Source organism: Entelurus aequoreus, linkage group LG24 (genome assembly GCF_033978785.1).
Source record: "Entelurus aequoreus isolate RoL-2023_Sb linkage group LG24, RoL_Eaeq_v1.1, whole genome shotgun sequence".
Lineage (NCBI taxonomy): Eukaryota > Metazoa > Chordata > Actinopteri > Syngnathiformes > Syngnathidae > Entelurus > Entelurus aequoreus.
The window spans coordinates 38,147,913-38,171,211 of record NC_084754.1 but is presented as its reverse complement, the minus strand read 5'-3'; the positions used below and the strand labels follow the sequence as shown (position 1 = coordinate 38,171,211).

General features: G+C 39.2%; 1 protein-coding gene across 1 annotated transcript in view; it reads right to left on the bottom strand.

Moving 5' to 3' along the window:
* The window catches only part of LOC133641709 (A disintegrin and metalloproteinase with thrombospondin motifs 20), a 409,743-nt gene that overhangs the window by 114,504 nt on the left and 271,940 nt on the right, over nucleotides 1-23,299 (bottom strand). Inside the window, exons 19-22 of the mRNA XM_062035652.1 lie at nucleotides 18,270-18,396; nucleotides 17,988-18,198; nucleotides 5,592-5,756; nucleotides 5,326-5,496 (exon numbers count right to left, since the gene is read on the bottom strand). Of these exons, the coding sequence (XP_061891636.1) occupies nucleotides 5,326-5,496; nucleotides 5,592-5,756; nucleotides 17,988-18,198; nucleotides 18,270-18,396 (674 nt within the window). The remainder of the gene's footprint in view (nucleotides 1-5,325; nucleotides 5,497-5,591; nucleotides 5,757-17,987; nucleotides 18,199-18,269; nucleotides 18,397-23,299) is intronic.

The following is a 23,299-nucleotide window of genomic DNA, read 5'->3' as shown; positions in this document are numbered from 1 at the left end:
TGAAACAGCTACATAAGCAACATGCTTCGACGAAGCTAGTAAAAAGAGACAGACTCTGATGCCACTTCACCTCCACCTCCACCTAAGGATTTTAACGAAGGGACTGCTAGCCAGGACAACATTGATAGAGCCATGCAGGCTATTTATACAGTGGAGTCACCCGCTTTCAGGCAGCTAATTAGCATGATGCATTTCATGGATTCAATTGTTTAAGATGTCAATAAACTTCTCAATCAAACAGCAAATGGCACAGAAAACATTTTCCACGTACCTGCGCAGTGAGTACATAAACATGGAAAGCGAGCTAAAGAAAACACTCCAAACTCTGCCTCTGTCATCATTCATCATTGAAGGTACACACACTCTGTCAATTCTCTTATATACTCTTTCATTCTAGACTTCTAGAGTGTTTGATTATCACATCACTCTAAATGTATAGACCAGGGGTCGGCAACCCAAAATGTTGAAAGAGCCATATTGGACCAAAAATACAAAAACAAATCTGTCTGGAGCCGCAAAAAATTAAAAGCCATATTACATGTGTCATGAGATATAAATGTAATTAAGAGGACTTAAAGGAAACTAAATGAGCTCAAATATAGCTACAAATGAGGCATAATGATGCAATATGTACACATCGCTAGCCTAAATAGCATGCTAGCATCGATTAGCTTGCAGTCATGCAGTGACCAAATATGTCTGATTAGCACTCCACACAAGTCAATAACATCAACAAAACTCACCTTTGTGCATTCACGCACAACGTTAAAAGTGTGGTGGACAAAATGAGACAGAAAAAGTGGCATAAAACACGTCCTAGAAAGTCGGAGAAAGTTATATCAATCAATACATGTAAACATACTATACGGTGAGTTCAAGGACCGCCAAAATAAGTAGGACAAAACGGCGCTCGCCAAATACTCGAATCAGTGAAGCATGTTTAATATAAACAGTGTGTTTTATAACAATTAGGGAGGTTTGTGTCATGTTTGTCCTCCTACAGAAAACAAAAAAATTGATTTTTTTCCCCTCATCTTTTTCCATTCTTCATACATTTTTGAAAAATCTCCAGAGAGCCACTAGGGCGGCGCTAAAGAGCCGCATGCGGCTCTAGAGCCGCGGGTTGCCGACCCCCGGTATAGACTATAAAGTTTACAAACATAAAGACGGATCCTAGTGGGCCAGGCCAATCTTTCCTTATCTCTAAACTAAAACTGGGGAAATGTATAGAGTGTTCTGGGCTTCAGTACAGTGTTGATCTCCTGAATACATGATTTTATTTCACAATTCCTTGAGAGAGAAAAAATGCCTGGTTAGGCTTTGTGTATGTCATGTGTGCCTTTCTTGGGTGCATCTTTCCATCAACCATGACTATAACTAACTCATCAATCCATCCATCCATCCCACACATGTGTCAAACTCAAGGCCTGGGGGCCAAATCCGGCCCGATACATCGTTTAACGTGGCCCACGAAAGCCTGGGAATAATGTGGATACTTCATCTTTTTTAGGAAAAGTTTTCATTCTTTCCATTTTGACAGAAAGAAATGTGTGCAATACATGAAATGTTATATGTTTTAAACTTTGATATACATACAAATATTCAATTGTTATTGGTGTGAATCAGAGATGTCCGATAATGGCTTTTTTGCCAATATCCGATATTCCGATATTGTCCAACTCTTAATTACCGATTCCGATATCAACTGATACCGATATATATAGTCGTGGAATCAACACATTATTATGCCTAATTTTGTTGTGACGCCCCGCTGGATGCATTAAACAATGTAAAAAGGTTTTCCAAAATAAATCAACTCAAGTTATGGGAAAAAATGCCAACATGGCACTGCCATATTTATCATTGAAGTCACAAAGTGCTTTTTTTTTTTTAACATGTCTCAAAACAGCAGCTTGGAATTTGGGGGGTTTAGGTGGTAGCGGGGGGTGTATATTGTAGTGTCCCGAAAGAGTTAGTGCTGCAAGGGGTTCTGGGTATTTGTTCTGTTGTGTTTATGTTGTGTCACGGTGCGGATGTTCTCCCAAAATGTGTTTGTCATTCTTGTTTGGTGTGGGTTCACAGTGTGGCGCATATTTGTAACAGTGTTAAAGTTGTTTATACGTCCACCCTCAGTGTGACCTGTATGGCTGTTGACCAAGTATGCTTTGCATTCACTTGTAGATAGATATTATGTGATTGGGCCGGCATGCAAAGGCAGTGCCTTTAAGGTTTATTGGCGGTGTTTTAAAAAGTCATACATTTTACTTTTTGAAACCAATACCGATCATTTCCGATATTACATTTTAAAGAATTTATCGGCCGATAATATCGGCAGTCCGATATTATCGGACATCTCTAGTGTGAATCTTTGGGCACCTCGCCATTCGATCCCGATTCTTGGGGTGAGGATTTGATTCATAATCGATACTCGATTCAACGCGATTCTCCATTCAAACTGATTTTCGCAATGCATTATTTGGTATAATAATAACAACACCTTAACAAAACAGCTTACAGGTTACAAAACCTCCTTTTGGTTGCTGACGTATGACACATGCACACACCAAGTAAGCATAGAGATGAATGAATATGTACATTAGGCGCACCGGGTTATAAGGCGCACTGTCGATTTTTGAGAACATGAAAGGATTTTAAGTGCGCCTTATAGTCTGAAAAATACGGTACCTATTATATGGACCACCATGGAAACAAGCCTTTTGGCTTTTTGTGCCATCCATTTGCCTTTTTAAAGCATTTAATGGATTCAATTCTTTAAGATGTCAATAAACTTCTCAATCAATCAATCAATCAATCAACCAACAACTACTATTCATACCTACCCAACTAATAGCTATGTATTATTTATAGATCATCCATACATCTATCATTCAACCAACCAACCAATACATTTGTTATCCAAATAAGTTTCACCAATAATTATACATACAGTAAATGATCATTCAAACTAATCAGCATCCACCTAAAAAACAACTAGTAAACTATCTATCTATAATCAAAATGTAAATCCACCACTCAAACAACTAACTAGCGATAAGTATAAGTAACATGTCTATTGTCCAACTAATTAACATTCATTCCTCTATTGTTAACATCTATGTGAAGCTATCGTACACATAGGTAACTACAGAACCCAAAACCAGTGAAGTTGGCATGTTGTGTAAATGGTAAATAAAAAGAGAATACAATGATTTGCAAATCCTTTTCAACTTATATTCAATTGAATAGACTGCAAAGACAAGATACTTAACGTTCGAACTGGTAAACTTTGTTATATTTTCTGCAAATATTAGCTCATTTGGAATTTGATGCCTGCAACATGTTTCAAAAAAGCTGGCACAAGTGGCAAAAAAGACTGAGAAAGTTGAGGAATGCTCCTCAAACACATATTTGGAACATCCCATAGGTGAACAGGCTAATTGGGAACAGGTGGGTGCCATGATTGGGTATAGAAGCAGCTTCCATGAAATGCTCAGTCATTCACAAACAAGGATGGGGCGAGGGTCACCACTTTGTCAACAAATGCGTGCGCAAATTGTCCAACAGTTTAAGAACAACCTTTCTCAACCAGCTATTGCAAGGAATTTAGGGGATTTTACAATCTATGGTCCGTATTTGTTACGGCGTGTTGTTGCAAGGTTCGTTCTCCCAGGATGCAAACGGACGACTCCGGACAGGACTTGCAGGTAGGAACATGATTTAATCTTAAAAAACACTCAACAAGGTACAAAACAGAAAACTAACCGACGGAACAAGGTGCCGATCGCACTTGAAGCTGAGGCTACTGCTTAGCACAGACTAAAGACAAGCAAAACTTACGTACAGCCCGACTGACAGGCTTAAATACTGTCTCAGATTACAAACAGGTGCGCGTACCGAACACAAGAGGCAGGTGAAAATAACAAAGTAGCTATGGCAACCAACTCAGAGGTGCACAAACAGGAACTGAAGGAGTCCAGAACTAACAGAAAACACAAGTGACTCGAAAAACTTAAACGGACTATGATCCGGCAGCGGATCATAACAGTATTATCCTCAAAAGATTCAGAGAATCTGGAGAAATCACCGCACTTAAGTGGCAATGCAGACCTTCGATCCTTCAGGCGGTACTGCATCAAAAAGCGACATCAGCGTGTAAAGGATATCACGACATGGGCTCAGGAACACTTCAGAAAGCCACTGTCAGTAACTACAGTTGGTCGCTATGCAAAGCCAAAGCCATTTATCAACAACACCCAGAAACGCCACCGGCTTCGCTGGGCCCTAGCTTATGTAAGATGGACTGATGCAAAGTGGAAAAGTGTTCTGACAAGGAAACTGTGGACGTCGTGTCCTCCGGACAAAGGGTAAAAGAACCATCCGGATTATTATAGGCGCACATTTTAAAAGCCAGCATCTGTGATGGTATGGGGGTGTTTTAGTGCCGCCCAAGACATGGGTAACTTACACATCTGTGAAGGCACCATTAATGCTGAAACATATGTTGCCATCCAAGCAACGTTATCATGGACGCCCCTGCTTATTTCAGCAAGGCAACGCCAAGCCACGTGTTACCACAGCATGGCCCCCTCCCTCCCTACCTTCAAAACCACCCTAAAAACTCACCTCTTCACATTAGCCTTTCCAAACTGACCCTGCCCTTGGTGTTTCTTTATTATTTTTCTTTTTTCTTTTCTTAGTTTCTTTTCCTAATAAAGTTGTTTTAATCCCCCCCCCCAACACACACACACACACGTGTAAAGCGACTTTGGGTATTTAGAAAAGCGCTATATAAATCCCAGGTATTATTATTATTATTATTATTCATAGTAAAAGAGTGCGGATACTAGACTGGCCTGCCTGTAGTCCAGACCTGTCCCCCATTGAAAATGTGTGGCGCAATATGAAGCCTAAAATACCACAACGGAGACCCCCGGACTGTTGAACAACTTAAGCTGTACATCAAGCAAGAATGGGAAAGAATTCCACCTGAAAAGCTTCAAAAATTGGTCTCCTCAGTTCCCAAACGTTTACTGAGTGTTGTTAAAAGGAAAGGTCATGTACCACAGTGGTAAAAATGCCCCTGTGACAACTTTTTTGCAATGTGTTGCTGCCATTGAATTCTAAGTTCATGATTATTTGCAAAAAAAAAAAAAAAAAAAGTTTCTAAGTTCCAACATGAAATATCTTGTCTTTGCAGTCTATTCAATTGAATATAAGTCGAAAAAGATTTGCAATTTGTTGTATTCTGTTCTTATTTACCATTGAGACAATGTGCCAACTTCACTGGTTTTGGCTTTTGAAATATACATCACTAACTGTACTCACCGCTCCCCACACCCCGGCCTGCCAGGAGGCGCAGTCGGGCAGCTCGCAGCTCCCGACGGAGGCGGGTTTGCCGGCCGGGTCGCACAAATGCTCACCCAGCTTTTCTTCCCTGGCTTCTGCGGTGCACCACACCTGCCTGTGTCTCGTGCCCTTACCACAGGTCACCAGGCACTATGGGTGGAGTGTTGTGTTGAACAAAAACCATCAAGAACTGTACTAGAACAAAAAAAATACATTTACAAAAGGTGTGTCTATTGTGTTCCAACCTCGCTCCACTCGCTGACGGTCCACTTGGGACACGGCTGGTCGTTGCAGACTTCTGTGACCGCCCTCCGGTATTCACCGCACTCCCTGTCCACCAGGCGACGGCCGAGATTGTTCATGCAGTACGACTCCCTGCTGCGACTCCCTCGGCCGCATGTCTTGGAACACTGTTAAAAATACAGAATGGAAATACACATTTATTGAATCTTCTACACATGTCATGACTGGTTACACTGCAAAAAGTCAGTGTTCAAAAACAAGAAAAAAAAATACAAAAATGAGGGGTATTTTACTTGAACTAAGCAAAATTATCTGCCAATAGAACAAGAAAAGTTGGCTTGTCAAGACTTTCCGAAACAAGTAAAATTAGCTAACCTCAATGAACCCAAAAATACCTTAAAATAAGTATATTCTCACTAATAACAAGTGCACTTTTCTTGGTAGTAAAAGAAAGAGACCTTTTTGCTCAATATATTGAAAAATATTCTTAAATTAAGTAAGTGCTAGAGCCATTATCTTGACATAATGATATGCACTCGGCATCATGATTTTATTTTTCATGCGTGAAGTAAGAAATTATTACTTTAAAGAAGTAGTTTTATACTTGTGAGTGTTGATGACACAGCTTTGCAACAGTTGATATTCTAGTTTCAAGCATGTTTTACTCAATATAGGTCATCAAATCTCAGCAACAAGCTGTAATATCTTACTGAGATCATTTAGGACCAACTCTAACATAAAATCTGCTTAGTGAGAAGAATTATCTTATCAGACAAAAAATAAGCAAATATCACCCTTATTTGAGATATTTAATCTTACTTAGATTACAGTTTTTGCAGTGTACATTTGGTTTGACATTTGCGCTGCAAAAACTGAAATCTAAGTAAGATTAAATATCTCAAATAAGGGTGATATTTGCTTATTTTCTGTCTCACTTCTCACGAAGCAGATTTTATGTTAGAGTTGTTTTACTTGTTTTAAGTGTTTTGGTCCTAAATGATCTCAGTAAGATATTACAGCTTGTTGCTGAGATTTGATGACCTATATTGAGTAAAACATGCTTGAAACTAGAATATTAACTGTTGCAAAGCTGTGTCATCAACACTCACAAGTATAAAACTGCTTTTTTAAAGTAATAATTTCTTATTTCAAGCATGAAAAAAAAAATCATGACTTTGACACAATTGTGTCTCATAATTAAAACAGATGACAGCCAAATGGACTTTTGCTGTTTTATTTTCAATGAAACAATAGAAAATACGTACTCATATAGTAGTACAGTTGGCACAGTACAGTAAACTGACTATTTAAACATTTAACATGTGACATTTCAAACCATTTTGAACAGAAAAGGTTCATGCACATTCAGATAAGTTCTTCAAAATTACAATTAAAAACATTTTGGCCGGGGGCCGGGCTGTGTATATGCACACTAATTGACTGAAAGAGCACGCACTTGGCGCGATGATGTCATGCTGTCGATGGAAAAATGCATTTTGGACGGCTAGGAGACCCCGAGAGTAACAAGATTTTGCCTTGTTTCCTTTCCATTAAGAACAATAAATTAGTTTTTAGTATAAGTTTGCTGGTTTCAAGAAATGTAATGCCGAGCGCATATCATTATGTCAAAAATAATGGCACTAGCATTTACTTCATTTAAGAATATTTTTCAACATATTGAGCAAAAAGGTGTCTTTTTTTTTCTACCAAGAAAAGTGCACTTGTTATTAGTGGGAATATACTTATTTTAAGGTATTTTTGGGTTCATTGAGGTTAGCTAATTTTACTTGTTTTGGAAAGTCTTGACAAGACACATTTTCTTGTTCTATTGGCAGATAATTTTGCTTAGTTCAAATAAAATACCCTTAATTTTTGTATTGTTTTCCCTTGTTTTGAACACTGACTATTACTGTAGGCAAAAAAAAACAATGTCTGCAAAAAGACGATTGGCACATGGATCAAAACATCCATTACATTTTGGTGCAGATCCAGATAAAGGTGTGTTGTTTGTTATTTTTCCCTACAGTCAAGTTGCATAGGGGCCAGGTGGGACAGTGACCCGACTGACCCAGGAGATGGCGCTACAATAAGAAAAAACTACTGTGTGAGGCAATTGGAATGCAGTTTATAATGCTCATTATCACTACTTACATCAGGGGTGTCAAACTCATTTTAGACCGGGGGGCAACACGGAGAAAAATCTACTCCTAAGTGGGCCGGGGAGTGGTAAAATCATGGCATGATAACTTAAAAATACAGACAACTTCAGATTGTTTTCTTTGTTTAAAAATAGAACAAGCCCATTCTGAAATGGTACAAATCATAATGTTCTTATTGTTGTTTTTTACACTTACATGTTGCAGTATAATATTCTATCTTTATTTGTCGTTATTTATATTTTCTGAACAAATGATGTGATAATGTTCATCAGTCAACTCAATGGTGTTAATTTGTAATCTAGCAAGATGAAAAAGTTATATATAAATCAAATTACAGTATGTTATTTATGTAGTTTGATCATTTTCCTCGACTGATGTACTAACATGTGGTTTATTTTGTACATATGTGGCATCGTCTACAACAGTGTTTTTCAACCTTTTCTGAGCCGAGGCACATTTTTTCCCATTGAAAAAAATTCTGAGGCACCCCACCAGCAGAAAACATTAAAAAATTAAACTCAGCAGCCGATATTGACAATAAAAAGTCGTTCTCGCAATTGTTGGATATGAATTCAAACCATAACCAAGCATGCATCACTATAGTTCTTGTCTCAAAGTAGGTGTACTGTCACGACCTGTCACATCACGCCGTGACTTATTTGGAGATTTTTGGTGTTTTCCTGTGTGTAGTGGTTGAGTTCTTGTCTTACGCTCCTATTTTGTTGTTGATTGTCATGTCATTTACGGATGTATATTTGTGGACGCCGTCTGCTCCACATGCTGTAAGTCTTTGCTGTCGTCCAGCATTCTGTTTTTGTTTACTTTGCAGCCAGTTCAGTTTTAGTTTTGCATAGCCTTCCCTAAGCTTCAATGCCTTTTCTTAGCGGCACTCGCCTTTTGTTTATTTTTGGTTTAAGCATTAGACACCTTTTTACCTGCAAACCATTATTGTCGTTCCCGACATCTACAAAGCAATTAGCTACCTGCTGCCACCTACTAGTATGGAAGAGTATTACACGGTTACTCTGCCGAGCTAAATTCTAAAGTTAATGTTATTGAAAAAAAAAAAAAGTTTATCAGTTTGAACATCAAATATGTTGTCTTTGTAGCATATTCAACTGAATATGGGTTGAAAATGATTTGCAAATCATTGTATTCTGTTTATATTTACATCTAACACAATTTCCCAACTCATATGGAAACGGGGTTTGTACATTCCCGATGGCGACGTGTAAGATGACTTGGCCTCAGCAGAGGTTTAGTGACATTCTCACTTCTCTTTATTAACTTTTCAGCCTTAAACAGCTGGATACTAACAGCCTGGAGGATGCAAGTTGGTGTCGCCAGGGAGCTTCATCGCTCAAACTGGCATATTAGCCCAGATAGTGGGCACCACTCCAATAAACGCCACACCTCAAATAGAAACATTTTTAAATTATAGGCTGGCTGAATGTATTCACGCTCACTATGACTGGCCAACGTGGCAATTGCTGCCTATAGCAGAGTAGCTTGGCATCTGGATTTGGACAAGTTTAAGGAGGAAGTGCTGCTTTATACAAAAAAAAAAGAATAGAAAATATGGATTGGATTATACCTGTGACCAGGCACTATATGAGGTAACATGTTATATGACTGGACTATACCTGTGACCAGGCACTATATGAGGTAACATGTTATATGATTGGACTATACCTGTGACCGGGCACTATATGAGGTAACATGTTACATGATTGCACTATACCTGTGACCAGGCACTATATGAGGTAACATGTTATATGATTGGACTATACCTGTGACCAGGCACTATATGAGGTAACATGTTACATGATTGGACTATACCTGTGACCAGGCACTATATGAGGTAACATGTTATATGACTGGACTATACCTGTGACCAGGCACTATATGAGGTAACATGTTATATGATTGGACTATACCTGTGACCGGGCACTATATGAGGTAACATGTTACATGATTGCACTATACCTGTGACCAGGCACTATATGAGGTAACATGTTATATGATTGGACTATACCTGTGACCAGGCACTATATGAGGTAACATGTTACATGATTGGACTATACCTGTGACCAGGCACTATATGAGGTAACATGTTATATGACTGGACTATACCTGTGACCAGGCACTATATGAGGTAACATGTTATATGATTGGACTATACCTGTGACCGGGCACTATATGAGGTAACATGTTACATGATTGCACTATACCTGTGACCAGGCACTATATGAGGTAACATGTTATATGATTGGACTATACCTGTGACCAGGCACTATATGAGGTAACATGTTACATGATTGGACTATACCTGTGACCAGGCACTATATGAGGTAACATGTTATATGATTGGACTATACCTGTGACCAGGCACTATATGAGGTAACATGTTACATGATTGGACTATACCTGTGACCAGGCACTATATGAGGTAACATGTTGTATGATTGGACTATACCTGTGACCAGGCACTATATGAGGTAACATGTAACATGATTGGACTATACCTGTGACCAGGCACTATATGAGGTAACATGTTACATGATTGGACTATACCTGTGACCAGGCACTATATGAGGTAACATGTTACATGATTGGACTATACCTGTGACCAGGCACTATATGAGGTAACCTCTGGACAATACCTGTGAACAGGCACTATATGAGGTAACATGTTATATGATTGGACTATACCTGTGACCGGGCACTATATGAGGTAACATGTTATATGATTGGACTATACCTGTGACCAGGCACTATGTGAGGTAACATGTTATATGATTGGACTATACCTGTGACCAGGCACTATATGAGGTAACCTCTGGACTATACCTGTGACCAGGCACTATATGAGGTAACATGTAACATGATTGGACTATACCTGTGACCAGGCACTATATGAGGTAACATGTTACATGATTGGACTATACCTGTGACCAGGCACTATATGAGGTAACATGTTACATGATTGGACTATACCTGTGACCAGGCACTATATGAGGTAACATGTTATATGATTGGACTATACCTGTGACCAGGCACTATATGAGGTAACCTCTGGACTATACCTGTGACCAGGCACTATATGAGGTAACATGTTACATGATTGGACTATACCTGTGACCAGGCACTATATGAGGTAACATGTTACATGATTGGACTATACCTGTGACCAGGCACTATATGAGGTAACCTCTGGACTATACCTGTGACCAGGCACTATATGAGGTAACATGTTACATGATTGCACTATACCTGTGACCAGGCACGAAATGAGGTAACATGTTACATGATTGGACTATACCTGTGACCAGGCACTATATGAGGTAACATGTTACATGATTGGACTATACCTGTGACCAGGCACTATATGAGGTAACATGTTACATGATTGGACTATACCTGTGACCAGGCACTATATGAGGTAACCTCTGGACAATACCTGTGACCAGGCACTATATGAGGTAACATGTTATATGATTGGACTATACCTGTGACCGGGCACTATATGAGGTAACATGTTATATGATTGGACTATACCTGTGACCAGGCACTATATGAGGTAACATGTTATATGATTGGACTATACCTGTGACCAGGCACTATATGAGGTAACCTCTGGACTATACCTATGACCAGGCACTATATGAGGTAACATGTAACATGATTGGACTATACCTGTGACCAGGCACTATATGAGGTAACATGTTACATGATTGGACTATACCTGTGACCAGGCACTATATGAGGTAACATGTTACATGATTGGACTATACCTGTGACCAGGCACTATATGAGGTAACATGTTATATGATTGGACTATACCTGTGACCAGGCACTATATGAGGTAACCTCTGGACTATACCTGTGACCAGGCACTATATGAGGTAACCTCTGGACTATACCTGTGACCAGGCACAATATGAGGTAACCTCTGGACTATACCTGTGACCAGGCACTATATGAGGTAACATGTTAAATGATTGGACTATACCTGTGACCAGGCACTATATGAGGTAACATGTTACATGATTGGACTATACCTGTGACCAGGCACTATATGAGGTAACCTCTGGACAATACCTGTGACCAGGCACTATATGAGGTAACATGTTATATGATTGGACTATACCTGTGACCGGGCATTATATGAGGTAACATGTTATATGATTGGACTATACCTGTGACCAGGCACTATATGAGGTAACATGTTACATGATTGGACTATACCTGAGACCAGGCACTATATGAGGTAACATGTTATATGATTGGACTATACCTGTGACCAGGCACTATATGAGGTAACATGTTACATGATTGGACTATACCTGTGACCAGGCACTATATGAGGTAACCTCTGGACAATACCCGTGACCAGGCACTATATGAGGTAACATGTTATATGATTGGACTATACCTGTGACCGGGCACTATATGAGGTAACATGTTATATGATTGGACTATACCTGTGACCAGGCACTATATGAGGTAACATGTTATATGATTGGACTATACCTGTGACCAGGCATTATATGAGGTAACCTCTGGACTATACCTGTGACCAGGCACTATATGAGGTAACATGTTATATGATTGGACTATACCTGTGACCAGGCATTATATGAGGTAACCTCTGGACTATACCTGTGACCAGGCACTATATGAGGTAACCTCTGGACTATACCTGTGACCAGGCACAATATGAGGTAACCTCTGGACTATACCTGTGACCACGCACTATATGAGGTAACATGTTATATGATTGGACTATACCTGTGACCAGGCACTATATGAGGTAACATGTTATATGATTGGACTATACCTGTGACCAGGCACTATATGAGGTAACATGTTACATGATTGGACTATACCTGTGACCAGGCACTATATGAGGTAACCTCTGGAAAAATACCTGTGACCAGGCACTATATGAGGTAACATGTTATATGATTGGACTATACCTGTGACCAGGCACTATATGAGGTAACATGTTATATGATTGGACTATACCTGTGACCAGGCACTATATGAGGTAACATGTTACATGATTGGACTATACCTGTGACCAGGCACTATATGAGGTAACATGTTACATGATTGGACTATACCTGTGACCAGGCACTATATGAGGTAACATGTTACATGATTGGACTATACCTGTGACCAGGCACTATATGAGGTAACATGTTATATGATTGGACTATACCTGTGACCAGGCACTATATGAGGTAACCTCTGGACTATACCTGTGACCAGGCACTATATGAGGTAACATGTTATATGATTGGACTATACCTGTGACCAGGCACTATATGAGGTAACCTCTGGACTATACCTGTGACCAGGCACTATATGAGGTAACCCCTGGACTATACCTGTGACCAGGCACTATATGAGGTAACATGTTATATGATTGGACTATACCTGTGACCAGGCACTATATGAGGTAACCTCTGGACTATACCTGTGACCAGGCACTATATGAGGTAACATGTGTCATGTCTGTGTTGATCATGTTTTTGTTTTGCTTGGTTTTTGGACACTTTTTAGTTCTTGTCTTCACTCCCTTGCTTTGTCACCATAGTAACCATTAGTTTCACCTGGTTCACATCCTCATGTCACGCACCTGTCTCACGTTTTCACTAATCATGTCACTAGTATTTAAAGCCATTGTTGCCAAGCAGTCGGCCTGGCGACATCACTCTTGACACACTCTCTACACACCATTACGATCCATGCCCTTTTCTTGTCAAAGTAAGTTTTTTGTTTATTAATGCTACAGTTAGTGTTTTTGTTTCATTGATCATAGTTTCTGCCATTGTGCAAGTTTTGTGTTTATTGCCAAGTTTGTTATCTCCGCTGTGAGCGCCTTTTGTTTGTACTTTTTTGAGTTAGAATTAAAAATGTATTTAAATTCACGTCTTGCACGCGCCAATTTTCCATTGCCTTCTGGGAGAACAAACCACGCCATAGACCCAGTCCTGACAGTATGTAGCCAGCATAAAAGTTCTCCCGCAAGAAAATTGGACGTTTTGGATGAGGCAGCGTGGGAGGTCCTCCGCGCCATGGAGGAGGAAACGCTGCGCTACTCCTCCGTGGAGTACAGAGACTCCATTTGGTCCGAGGATGGCGCTGCGTCACCGCAGTCCCGGAAGCGCCGCTCCCAACGAAGGACGTCAGGGAGGGCTTCCACAAGCATTGGAAAGGACGCATCGTTCCCGCAAGCTCCTCCCCCTCCGGGCGGAAACGAGCTGCAGCCAGCCCGGCTTCCCCAGGACGACGTCACGCCGCTGCCAGTGGGTGACGTCATGGATTTTTTTCCCCTGAACTCTTTTTCTTGTCAGCCACATCCAACCAAAGACTCTAAATCCATGATTAAATATTACCAAGACATGTTTTTAGAAATCAGATCCTGTCAATCAGTCACCCAATTTTCATGCCCCGCCCCCCAGGACTCAAGCCACGCCCAAGTCACAAAAAAAAATTTTTTTTCACCCACTCAATCCCAGGTACAAAAAGAAAGACATTTTGGACAATTTATAGGGGAGGATTTTACCCCCCTCCTGACCTCCCTCCACCCACCCCAAAAAACGGTTCCAGACAGCGGGGAGCGCGTCTGGTATCCGCTCCTTGAGGGGGGGGCTAGGGCTGGGAACTTTTCAGGTGGGGTGGCTCAGCATCACCATGCTAAGCCACAGCCTCCAGCACGGCCGCCGCCACCAGTCTTTCGGCCCGCCAAGCCACAGCCTCCAGCACGGCCGCCACCACCAGTCTTTCGGCCCGCCAAGCCACAGCCTCCAACACGGCCGCCGCCACTGGTTTTTCGGCCGGCTAAGCCGCAACCCCCAGCTAGGCCAACTCCACCGAAGCCACAGCTAGCACCTGTATCAGCACCAAGTCCAAGGCTAGCTCCAGTGCTGCCGGTAGCAGCACCACGCCAAGCTCCGGTACCAGCACCACGGCTGGCACCCGTCGCAGCACCACGGCTGGCACCACGGTTGGCACCCGTCGCAGCACCAGCTCCACCACGCCAAGACCCACCACGCCGAGCTCCGGTCCCAGCTCCACGACGGCAAGCTCCGGTACCAGCTTCACGACGGCAAGCTCCGGTACCAGCTCCACACCAAGACCAAGACCCACGCCAAGACCCTGACCAAGACCCACGCCAAGACCAAGACCAAGACCCTGACCCCCCAAGCCAAGACCAAGACCCTGACCCCCCAAGCCAAGACAAAGACCATGATCCCCCAAGCCAAGACAAAGACCATGACCCCCCACGCCAAGACCAAGACCCCCGCCAAGACCAAGACCCCCACCAAGACCCGCCACGCCAAGACCAAGACCAAGACCCCCGCCAAGACCAAGACCAAGACCCCCCACGCCAAGACCAAGACCAAGACCCACACCAAGACCAAGACCAAGAGCCCCGCCAAGACAAAGACCCTCGCCAAGACCCGCCACGCCGAGACTCTCCGCCTGACACACCACGCCGAGCTTCGCTGCCTGCTTCGTCTGCTGCACCTGCGTCATCGGCTGCTTCCACGCCTGCAACGACGACGACGCGCCTGCCTCCTCGTCGGCCACGAATGTGGCCACTACCTGGTCGTCCACCACGCCAAGTGCGCCGATCTCCTCGTCGGCCATGGATATGGCCATTCCCAGGTCGCCCATCCTCGCCAGGTACAGCGACGCTCTACGCGTCGCCGCCACCTGACTCTGCCCCGGTAGATTCGGGGCCACTTGGCCTGGCGACCCACCGCCATGTACCCCTCCCGCCCTCCCATGACTCTTGATCCTGTTTTTTTTGGACATCTGGGATCTGTCCGTAAGGGGGGGGCTCTGTCATGTCTGTGTTGATCATGTTTTTGTTTTGCTTGGTTTTTGGACACTTTTTAGTTCTTGTCTTCACTCCCTTGCTTTGTCACCATAGTAACCATTAGTTTCACCTGGTTCACATCCTCATGTCACGCACCTGTCTCACGTTTTCACTAATCATGTCACTAGTATTTAAAGCCATTGTTGCCAAGCAGTCGGCCTGGCGACATCACTCTTGACACACTCTCTACACACCATTACGATCCATGCCCTTTTCTTGTCAAAGTAAGTTTTTTGTTTATTAATGCTACAGTTAGTGTTTTTGTTTCATTGATCATAGTTTCTGCCATTGCGCAAGTTTTGTGTTTATTGCCAAGTTTATCTCCGCTGTGAGCGCCTTTTGTTTGTACTTTTTTGAGTTAGAATTAAAAATGTATTTAAATTCACGTCTTGCACGCGCCAATTTTCCATTGCCTTCTGGGAGAACAAACCACGCCATAGACCCAGTCCTGACAACATGTTACATGATTGGACTATACCTGTGACCAGGCACTATATGAGGTAACATGTTATATGATTGGACTATACCTGTGACCAGGCACTATATGAGGTAACATGTTATATGATTGGACTATACCTGTGACCAGGCACTATATGAGGTAACCTCTGGACTATACCTGTGACCAGGCACTATATGAGTTAACATGTTATATGATTGGACTATACCTGTGACTAAGTTAACTTTAACTTAACTGTGACCAGTCACTATATGAGGTAACATGTTACATGATTGGACTATACCTGTGACTAAGTTAACTTTAACTTAACTGTGACCAGGTACTATATAAGGTAACATGTTACATGATTGGACTATACCTGTGACCAGGCACTATATGAGGTAACCTCTGGACTATACCTGTGACCAGGCACTATATGAGGTAACATGTTATATGATTTAACTATACCTGTGACTAAGTTAACTTTAACTTAACTGTGACCAGGCACTATATGAGGTAACATGTTATATGATTGGACTATACCTGTGACCAGGCACTATATGAGGTTACCTCTGGACTATACCTGTGACCAGGCACTATATGAGGTAACATGTTAAATGATTGAACTATACTTGTGACTAAGTTAACTTTAACTTAACTGTGACCAGGCACTATATGAGGTAACATGTTATATGATTGGACTATACCTGTGACCAGGCACTATATGAGGTAACATGTTATATGATTTAACTATACCTGTGACTAAGTTAACTTTAACTTAACTGTGACCAGGCACTATATAAGGTAACATGTTACATGATTGGACTATACCTATGACCAGGCACTATATGAGGTAACCTCTGGACTATACCTGTGACCAGGCACTATATGAGGTAACATGTTCTATGATTTAACTATACCTGTGACTAAGTTAACTTTAACTTAACTGTGACCAGGCACTATATGAGGTAACATGTTATATGATTGGACTATACTTGTGACCAGGCACTATATGAGGTAACCCCTGGACTATACCTGTGACCAGGCACTATATGAGGTAACCCCTGGACTATACCTGTGACCAGGCACTATATGAGGTAACATGTTAAATGATTGAACTATACTTGTGACTAAGTTAACTTTAACTTAACTGTGACCAGGCACTATATGAGGTAACATGTTATATGATTGGACTATACCTGTGACCAGGCACTATATGAGGTTACCTCTGGACTATACCTGTGACCAGGCACTATATGAGGTAACATGTTAAATGATTGAACTATACTTGTGACTAAGTTAACTTTAACTTAACTGTGACCAGGCACTATATGAGGTAACATGTTATATGATTGGACTATACCTGTGACCAGGCACTATATGAGGTAACATGTTATATGATTTAACTATACCTGTGACTAAGTTAACTTTAACTTAACTGTGACCAGGCACTATATAAGGTAACATGTTACATGATTGGACTATACCTATGACCAGGCACTATATGAGGTAACCTCTGGACTATACCTGTGACCAGGCACTATATGAGGTAACATGTTCTATGATTTAACTATACCTGTGACTAAGTTAACTTTAACTTAACTGTGACCAGGCACTATATGAGGTAACATGTTATATGATTGGACTATACCTGTGACCAGGCACTATATGAGGTAACCTCTGGACTATACCTGTGACCAGGCACTATATGAGGTAACATGTTATATGATTGGACTATACTTGTGACCAGGCACTATATGAGGTAACCCCTGGACTATACTTGTGACCAGGCACTATATGAGGTAACCCCTGGACTATACCTGTGACCAGGCACTATATGAGGTAACATGTTATATGATTGGACTATACTTGTGACCAGGCACTATATGAGGTAACCCCTGGACTATACCTGTGACCAGGCACTGTACTGCCAGCTCTTGAGAAGACAGTCGCCATGGCAGGACTCTCGAGTCGGAGGTTTGGCAATACCGGCGCAGGTGCTGGCCTCCACCCGGTCGCTCTGCCTCTTCACCAGGTTGTACTTGATGCATTGAACATCCAGGCTGCGGGAGCCCGGACCGCACTTAGCTGAGCAATCACTCTTCCCGGCGACATGCCACCTTTTGTGTGAGAGGTAAAGATGAATAATGACCTTGCTGTGCAGAAGTCTCCACCGCGTCGTGCGCGTTACCTGACTTCACAGTCCGTGTTGCAAGGCTCAGTGACCTCTGCAGGCTGAGGTAAGTGTTCACATCGTTGCTCCGACACCTCCAGGTGATCGCTCTTCCGCACACACGCCGTCTTGCGGCGACGCTCACCTATGCACACACACAAACACCCACAAAAAAACCCTCACCAGAATATCACATTTCTTCTTCTTGAAGCCTTGGGGGGATCTGTGTGGGTCCTGCACTTCATAATTACATCTCTTTACTCCACCCCATGGTGAACTCTGACCCACAGAAAGCCTGACTAACCTGCCTGGTTTAAAGGCCAACTTTGAGGAACTTAATGCTTGAAGCCAAAAGCCAAGATGGTGAGCGATGCCAGGGGTGGGGGTCGCGGTGGGGTCATCAGGGATGGTTGCCAAGTGAGTTTATTTATTTTTTAAATGAATGCAGTGGTTTGTTCAAGTGATGCAAATTCGCGCTGACACGTAAAATCCATGCAATAATATTCCTTGTAACAAGATCCTGCATGAGAATTTGTTAGGATTCCGCTGCCTCCACCAAGGTTGAAGACTCCTAATTTGGATCAGAACCCAAATTGTACCCCTACATACACATGCTATCAGAATTTCTCTTTATTAACATTATTTGTTTAGAAAATGTTTTGTTTTCGCATTAATCATTTTGACAGACATAAACAAGGTTGTAATTCTACATCAAAAAGTTGAGGATAAAGTGGTAGTTTTGCATCAAAAATATACGAACTGTAGGAGAATAATGCTGCATTTTTTTTTGTCAAAAAGGTAATAATTTTAAATGAAAAAGGTTCTAATTTTGTATGAATAAAGTGGTAATTTCACGTCAAGTCTGGGATTCTATGGGAATAGCGTGGTCATTTAATGTCAAAAGTGTGGTAGTTTTACAAGAATAATGACGTCATTTTACATCAAAGAAGGCTGTAATCTTGCGAGAATAATGAAGGTATTTTACATCGAAAAGGTAGAAACTTTGTAACTGTACAAGAATATAATGTTCATTTTTAAATAAATTGGTGATTTTTTTTTTTAATTCGTAGTTTTACCAGAATATAGTGCTAGTTTTACACCAAAAAGGTTGAGATTAACTTGGTCATTTTATGTCAAAAAGATGGTAATTTTATGAGAATAATGTAGATATTCTACATCAAAAAGGTTGTAACTTTACATCAAAATGTATAAACTTATAAAGTGCTAGATTTACCTCAAAAAGGTTGCAATTTTAGGAGAAAACACTGTCATTTCTATTGGGAAGGTAAAGGTTGTAATTTTACATAAATAAAGTGGTAGTTTTATTTATAAAGTTCATAATTTTACCAGAATATAGTGGTAGTTTTACACCAAAAAGGTTTACGATTCTACAATAACTTGGTCACTTTATGTCAAAAAGATGGTAATTTTATGAGAATAGTGTAGATATTCTACATCAAAAAAGTTAGAACTTAATAGTTTTATAGCAAAAAAGTTTGTAATTTTAGGAAAATACCACTGTCGATTTGACAAAAAAGGTCATAATTTAATGTCAATAAAGTGGTAGTTTTATTTATAAAGTTTGTAATTTTACCAGAATATAGTGGTAGCTTTACACCAAAATGGTTGCGATTCTACAAGAATAACTTGGTCATTTTATGTCAAAAAGATGGTCATTTTATGAGAATAATGTAGATATTCTACATCAAAAAGGTTAAAACTTAATAGTTTTAAAGCAAAAAAAGTTTGTAATTTTAGGAAAATACCACTGTCGATTTGACAAAAAAGGTCGTAATTTAATGTGAATAAAGTGGTAGTTTAATTTATAAAGTTCGTAATTTTACCAGAATATAGTGGTAGCTTTACACCAAAAAGGTTGCGATTCTACAAGAATAACTTGGTCGTTTTATGTCAAAAAGATGGTAATTTTATGAGAATAATGTAGATATTCTACATCAAAAAGGTTAGAACTTAATAGATTTATAGCAAAAAAAGTTTGTAATTTTAGGAGAATACCACTGTCGATTTGACAAAAAAGGTCGTAATTTAATGTGAATAAAGTGGTAGTTTTATTTATAAAGTTCGTAATTTTATCAGAATATAGTGGTAGCTTTACACCAAAAAGGTTGCGATTCTACAAGAATAACTTGGTCATTTTATGTCAAAAAGATGGTAAATTTATGAGAATAATGTAGATATTCTACATCAAAAAGGTTAGAACTTAATAGTTTTATATCAAAAAAAGTTTGTAATTTTAGGAGAATATCACTGTCGATTTGACAAAAAAGGTCGTAATTTAATGTGAATAAAGTGGTAGTTTTATTTATAAAGTTTGTAATTTTACCAGAATATAGTGGTAGCTTTACACCAAAAAGGTTGCGATTCTACAAGAATAACTTGGTCATTTTATGTCAAAAAGATGGTAATTTTATGAGAATAATGTAGATATTCTACATCAAAAAGGTTAGAACTTAATAGTTTTATAGCAAAAAAGTTTGTAATTTTAGAAGAATACCACTGTCGATTTGACAAAAAAGGTCATAATTTAATGTGAATAAAGTGGTAGTTTTATTTATAAAGTTCGTAATTTTACCAGAATAGAGTGGTAGCTTTACACCAAAAAGGTTGCGATTCTACAAGAATAACTTGGTCATTTTATGTAAAAAAGATAGTAATTTTACGAGAATAATGTAGATATTCTACATCAAAAAGGTTAGAACTTAATAGTTTTATAGCAAAAAAGTTTGTAATTTTAGAAGAATACCACTGTCGATTTGACAAAAAAGGTCATAATTTAATGTGAATAAAGTGGTAGTTTTATTTATAAAGTTCGTAATTTTACCAGAATAGAGTGGTAGCTTTACACCAAAAAGGTTGCGATTCTACAAGAATAACTTGGTCATTTTATGTAAAAAAGATAGTAATTTTACGAGAATAATGTAGATATTCTACATCAAAAAGGTTAGAACTTAATAGTTTTATAGCAAAAAAGTTGGTAATTTTAGGAGAATACCACTGTCGATTTGACAAAAAAGGTCGTAATTTAATGTGAATAAAGTGGTAGTTTTATTTATAAAGTTTGTAATTTTACCAGAATATAGTGGTAGCTTTACACCAAAAAGGTTGCGATTCTACAAGAATAACTTGGTCATTTTATGTCAAAAGGATGGTAAATTTATGAGAATAATGTAAATATTCTACATCAAAAAGGTTAGAACTTAATAGTTTTATATCAAAAAAAGTTTGTAATTTTAGGAGAATATCACTGTCGATTTGACAAAAAAGGTCGTAATTTAATGTGAATAAAGTGGTAGTTTTATTTATAAAGTTTGTAATTTTACCAGAATATAGTGGTAGCTTTACACCAAAAAGGTTGCGATTCTACAAGAATAACTTGGTCATTTTATGTCAAAAAGATGGTAATTTTATGAGAATAATGTAGATATTCTACATCAAAAAGGTTAGAACTTAATAGTTTTATAGCAAAAAAGTTTGTAATTTTAGGAGAATACCACTGTCGATTTGACAAAAAAGGTCGTAATTTAATGTGAATAAAGTGGTAGTTTTATTTATAAAGTTCGTAATTTTACCAGAATATAGTGGTAGCTTTACACCAAAAAGGTTGCGATTCTACAAGAATAACTTGGTCATTTTATGTAAAAAAATAGTAATTTTACGAGAACAATGTAGATATTCTACATCAAAAAGGTTGGAACTTGGTAGTTTTACAGCAAAAAAAGCTTGTAATTTTAGGAGAATACCACTGTCAATTTGACAAAAAAGGTCATAATTTTACACCATAAAAGGTAGTAATTTTACGTGAATAAAATACTAGTTTTATGTAAAAAGTTTGTAATTTTACCAGAATAGAGTGGTAGTTTTACACCAAAAATGCTGCGATTCTACAAGAATAACTTGGTCATTTTATGTAAAAAAGATGGTAATTTTACGAGAATAATGTAGATATTCTACAACACAAAGGTTGGAACTTGGTAGTCTTACAGCAAAAAAAACTTGTAATTTTAGGAGAATACCACTGTCAACTTGACAAAAAAGGTCATTACTTTACACAATAAAAGGTAGTAATAAAGTGGTACTCTTATGTAAAAAGTTTGTAATTTTACCAGAATATAGTGGTAGTCTTACACCAAAAAGGTTGCGATTCTACAAGAATAACTTGGTCATTTTATGTAAAAAAGATAGTAATTTTACGAGAATAATGTAAATATTCTACATCAAAAAGGTTAGAACTTAATAGTTTTATAGCAAAAAAGTTTGTAATTTTAGAAGAATACCACTGTCGATTTGACAAAAAAGGTCGTAATTTAATGTGAATAAAGTGGTAGTTTTATTTATAAAGTTCGTAATTTTACCAGAATAGAGTGGTAGCTTTACACCAAAAAGGTTGCGATTCTACAAGAATAACTTGGTAATTTTATGTAAAAAAGATAGTAATTTTACGAGAACAATGTAGATATTCTACATCAAAAAGGTTGGAACTTGGTAGTTTTACAGCAAAAAAAGCTTGTAATTTTAGGAGAATACCACTGTCAATTTGACAAAAGAGGTCATAATTTTACACAATAAAAGGTAGTAATTTTACGTGAATAAAATACTAGTTTTATGTAAAAAGTTTGTAATTTTACCAGAATAGAGTGGTAGTTTTACACCAAAAATGCTGCGATTCTACAAGAATAACTTGGTCATTTTATGTAAAAAAGATGGTAATTTTACGAGAATAATGTAGATATTCTACAACACAAAGGTTGGAACTTGGTAGTTTTACAGCAAAAAAAACTTGTAATTTTAGGAGAATACCACTGTCAACTCGACAAAAAAGGTCATTACTTTACACAATAAAAGGTAGTAATAAAGTGGTACTCTTATGTAAAAAGTTTGTAATTTTACCAGAATATAGTGGTAGTCTTACACCAAAAAAGTGAGATTCTACAAGAATAATGTCATTTTATGTCCAAAAGGCGGTAATTGTACGTGAAAATGTGGTCATTTTACATCAAAAAGGTTGTTATTTTGCAAGAATAATGTAG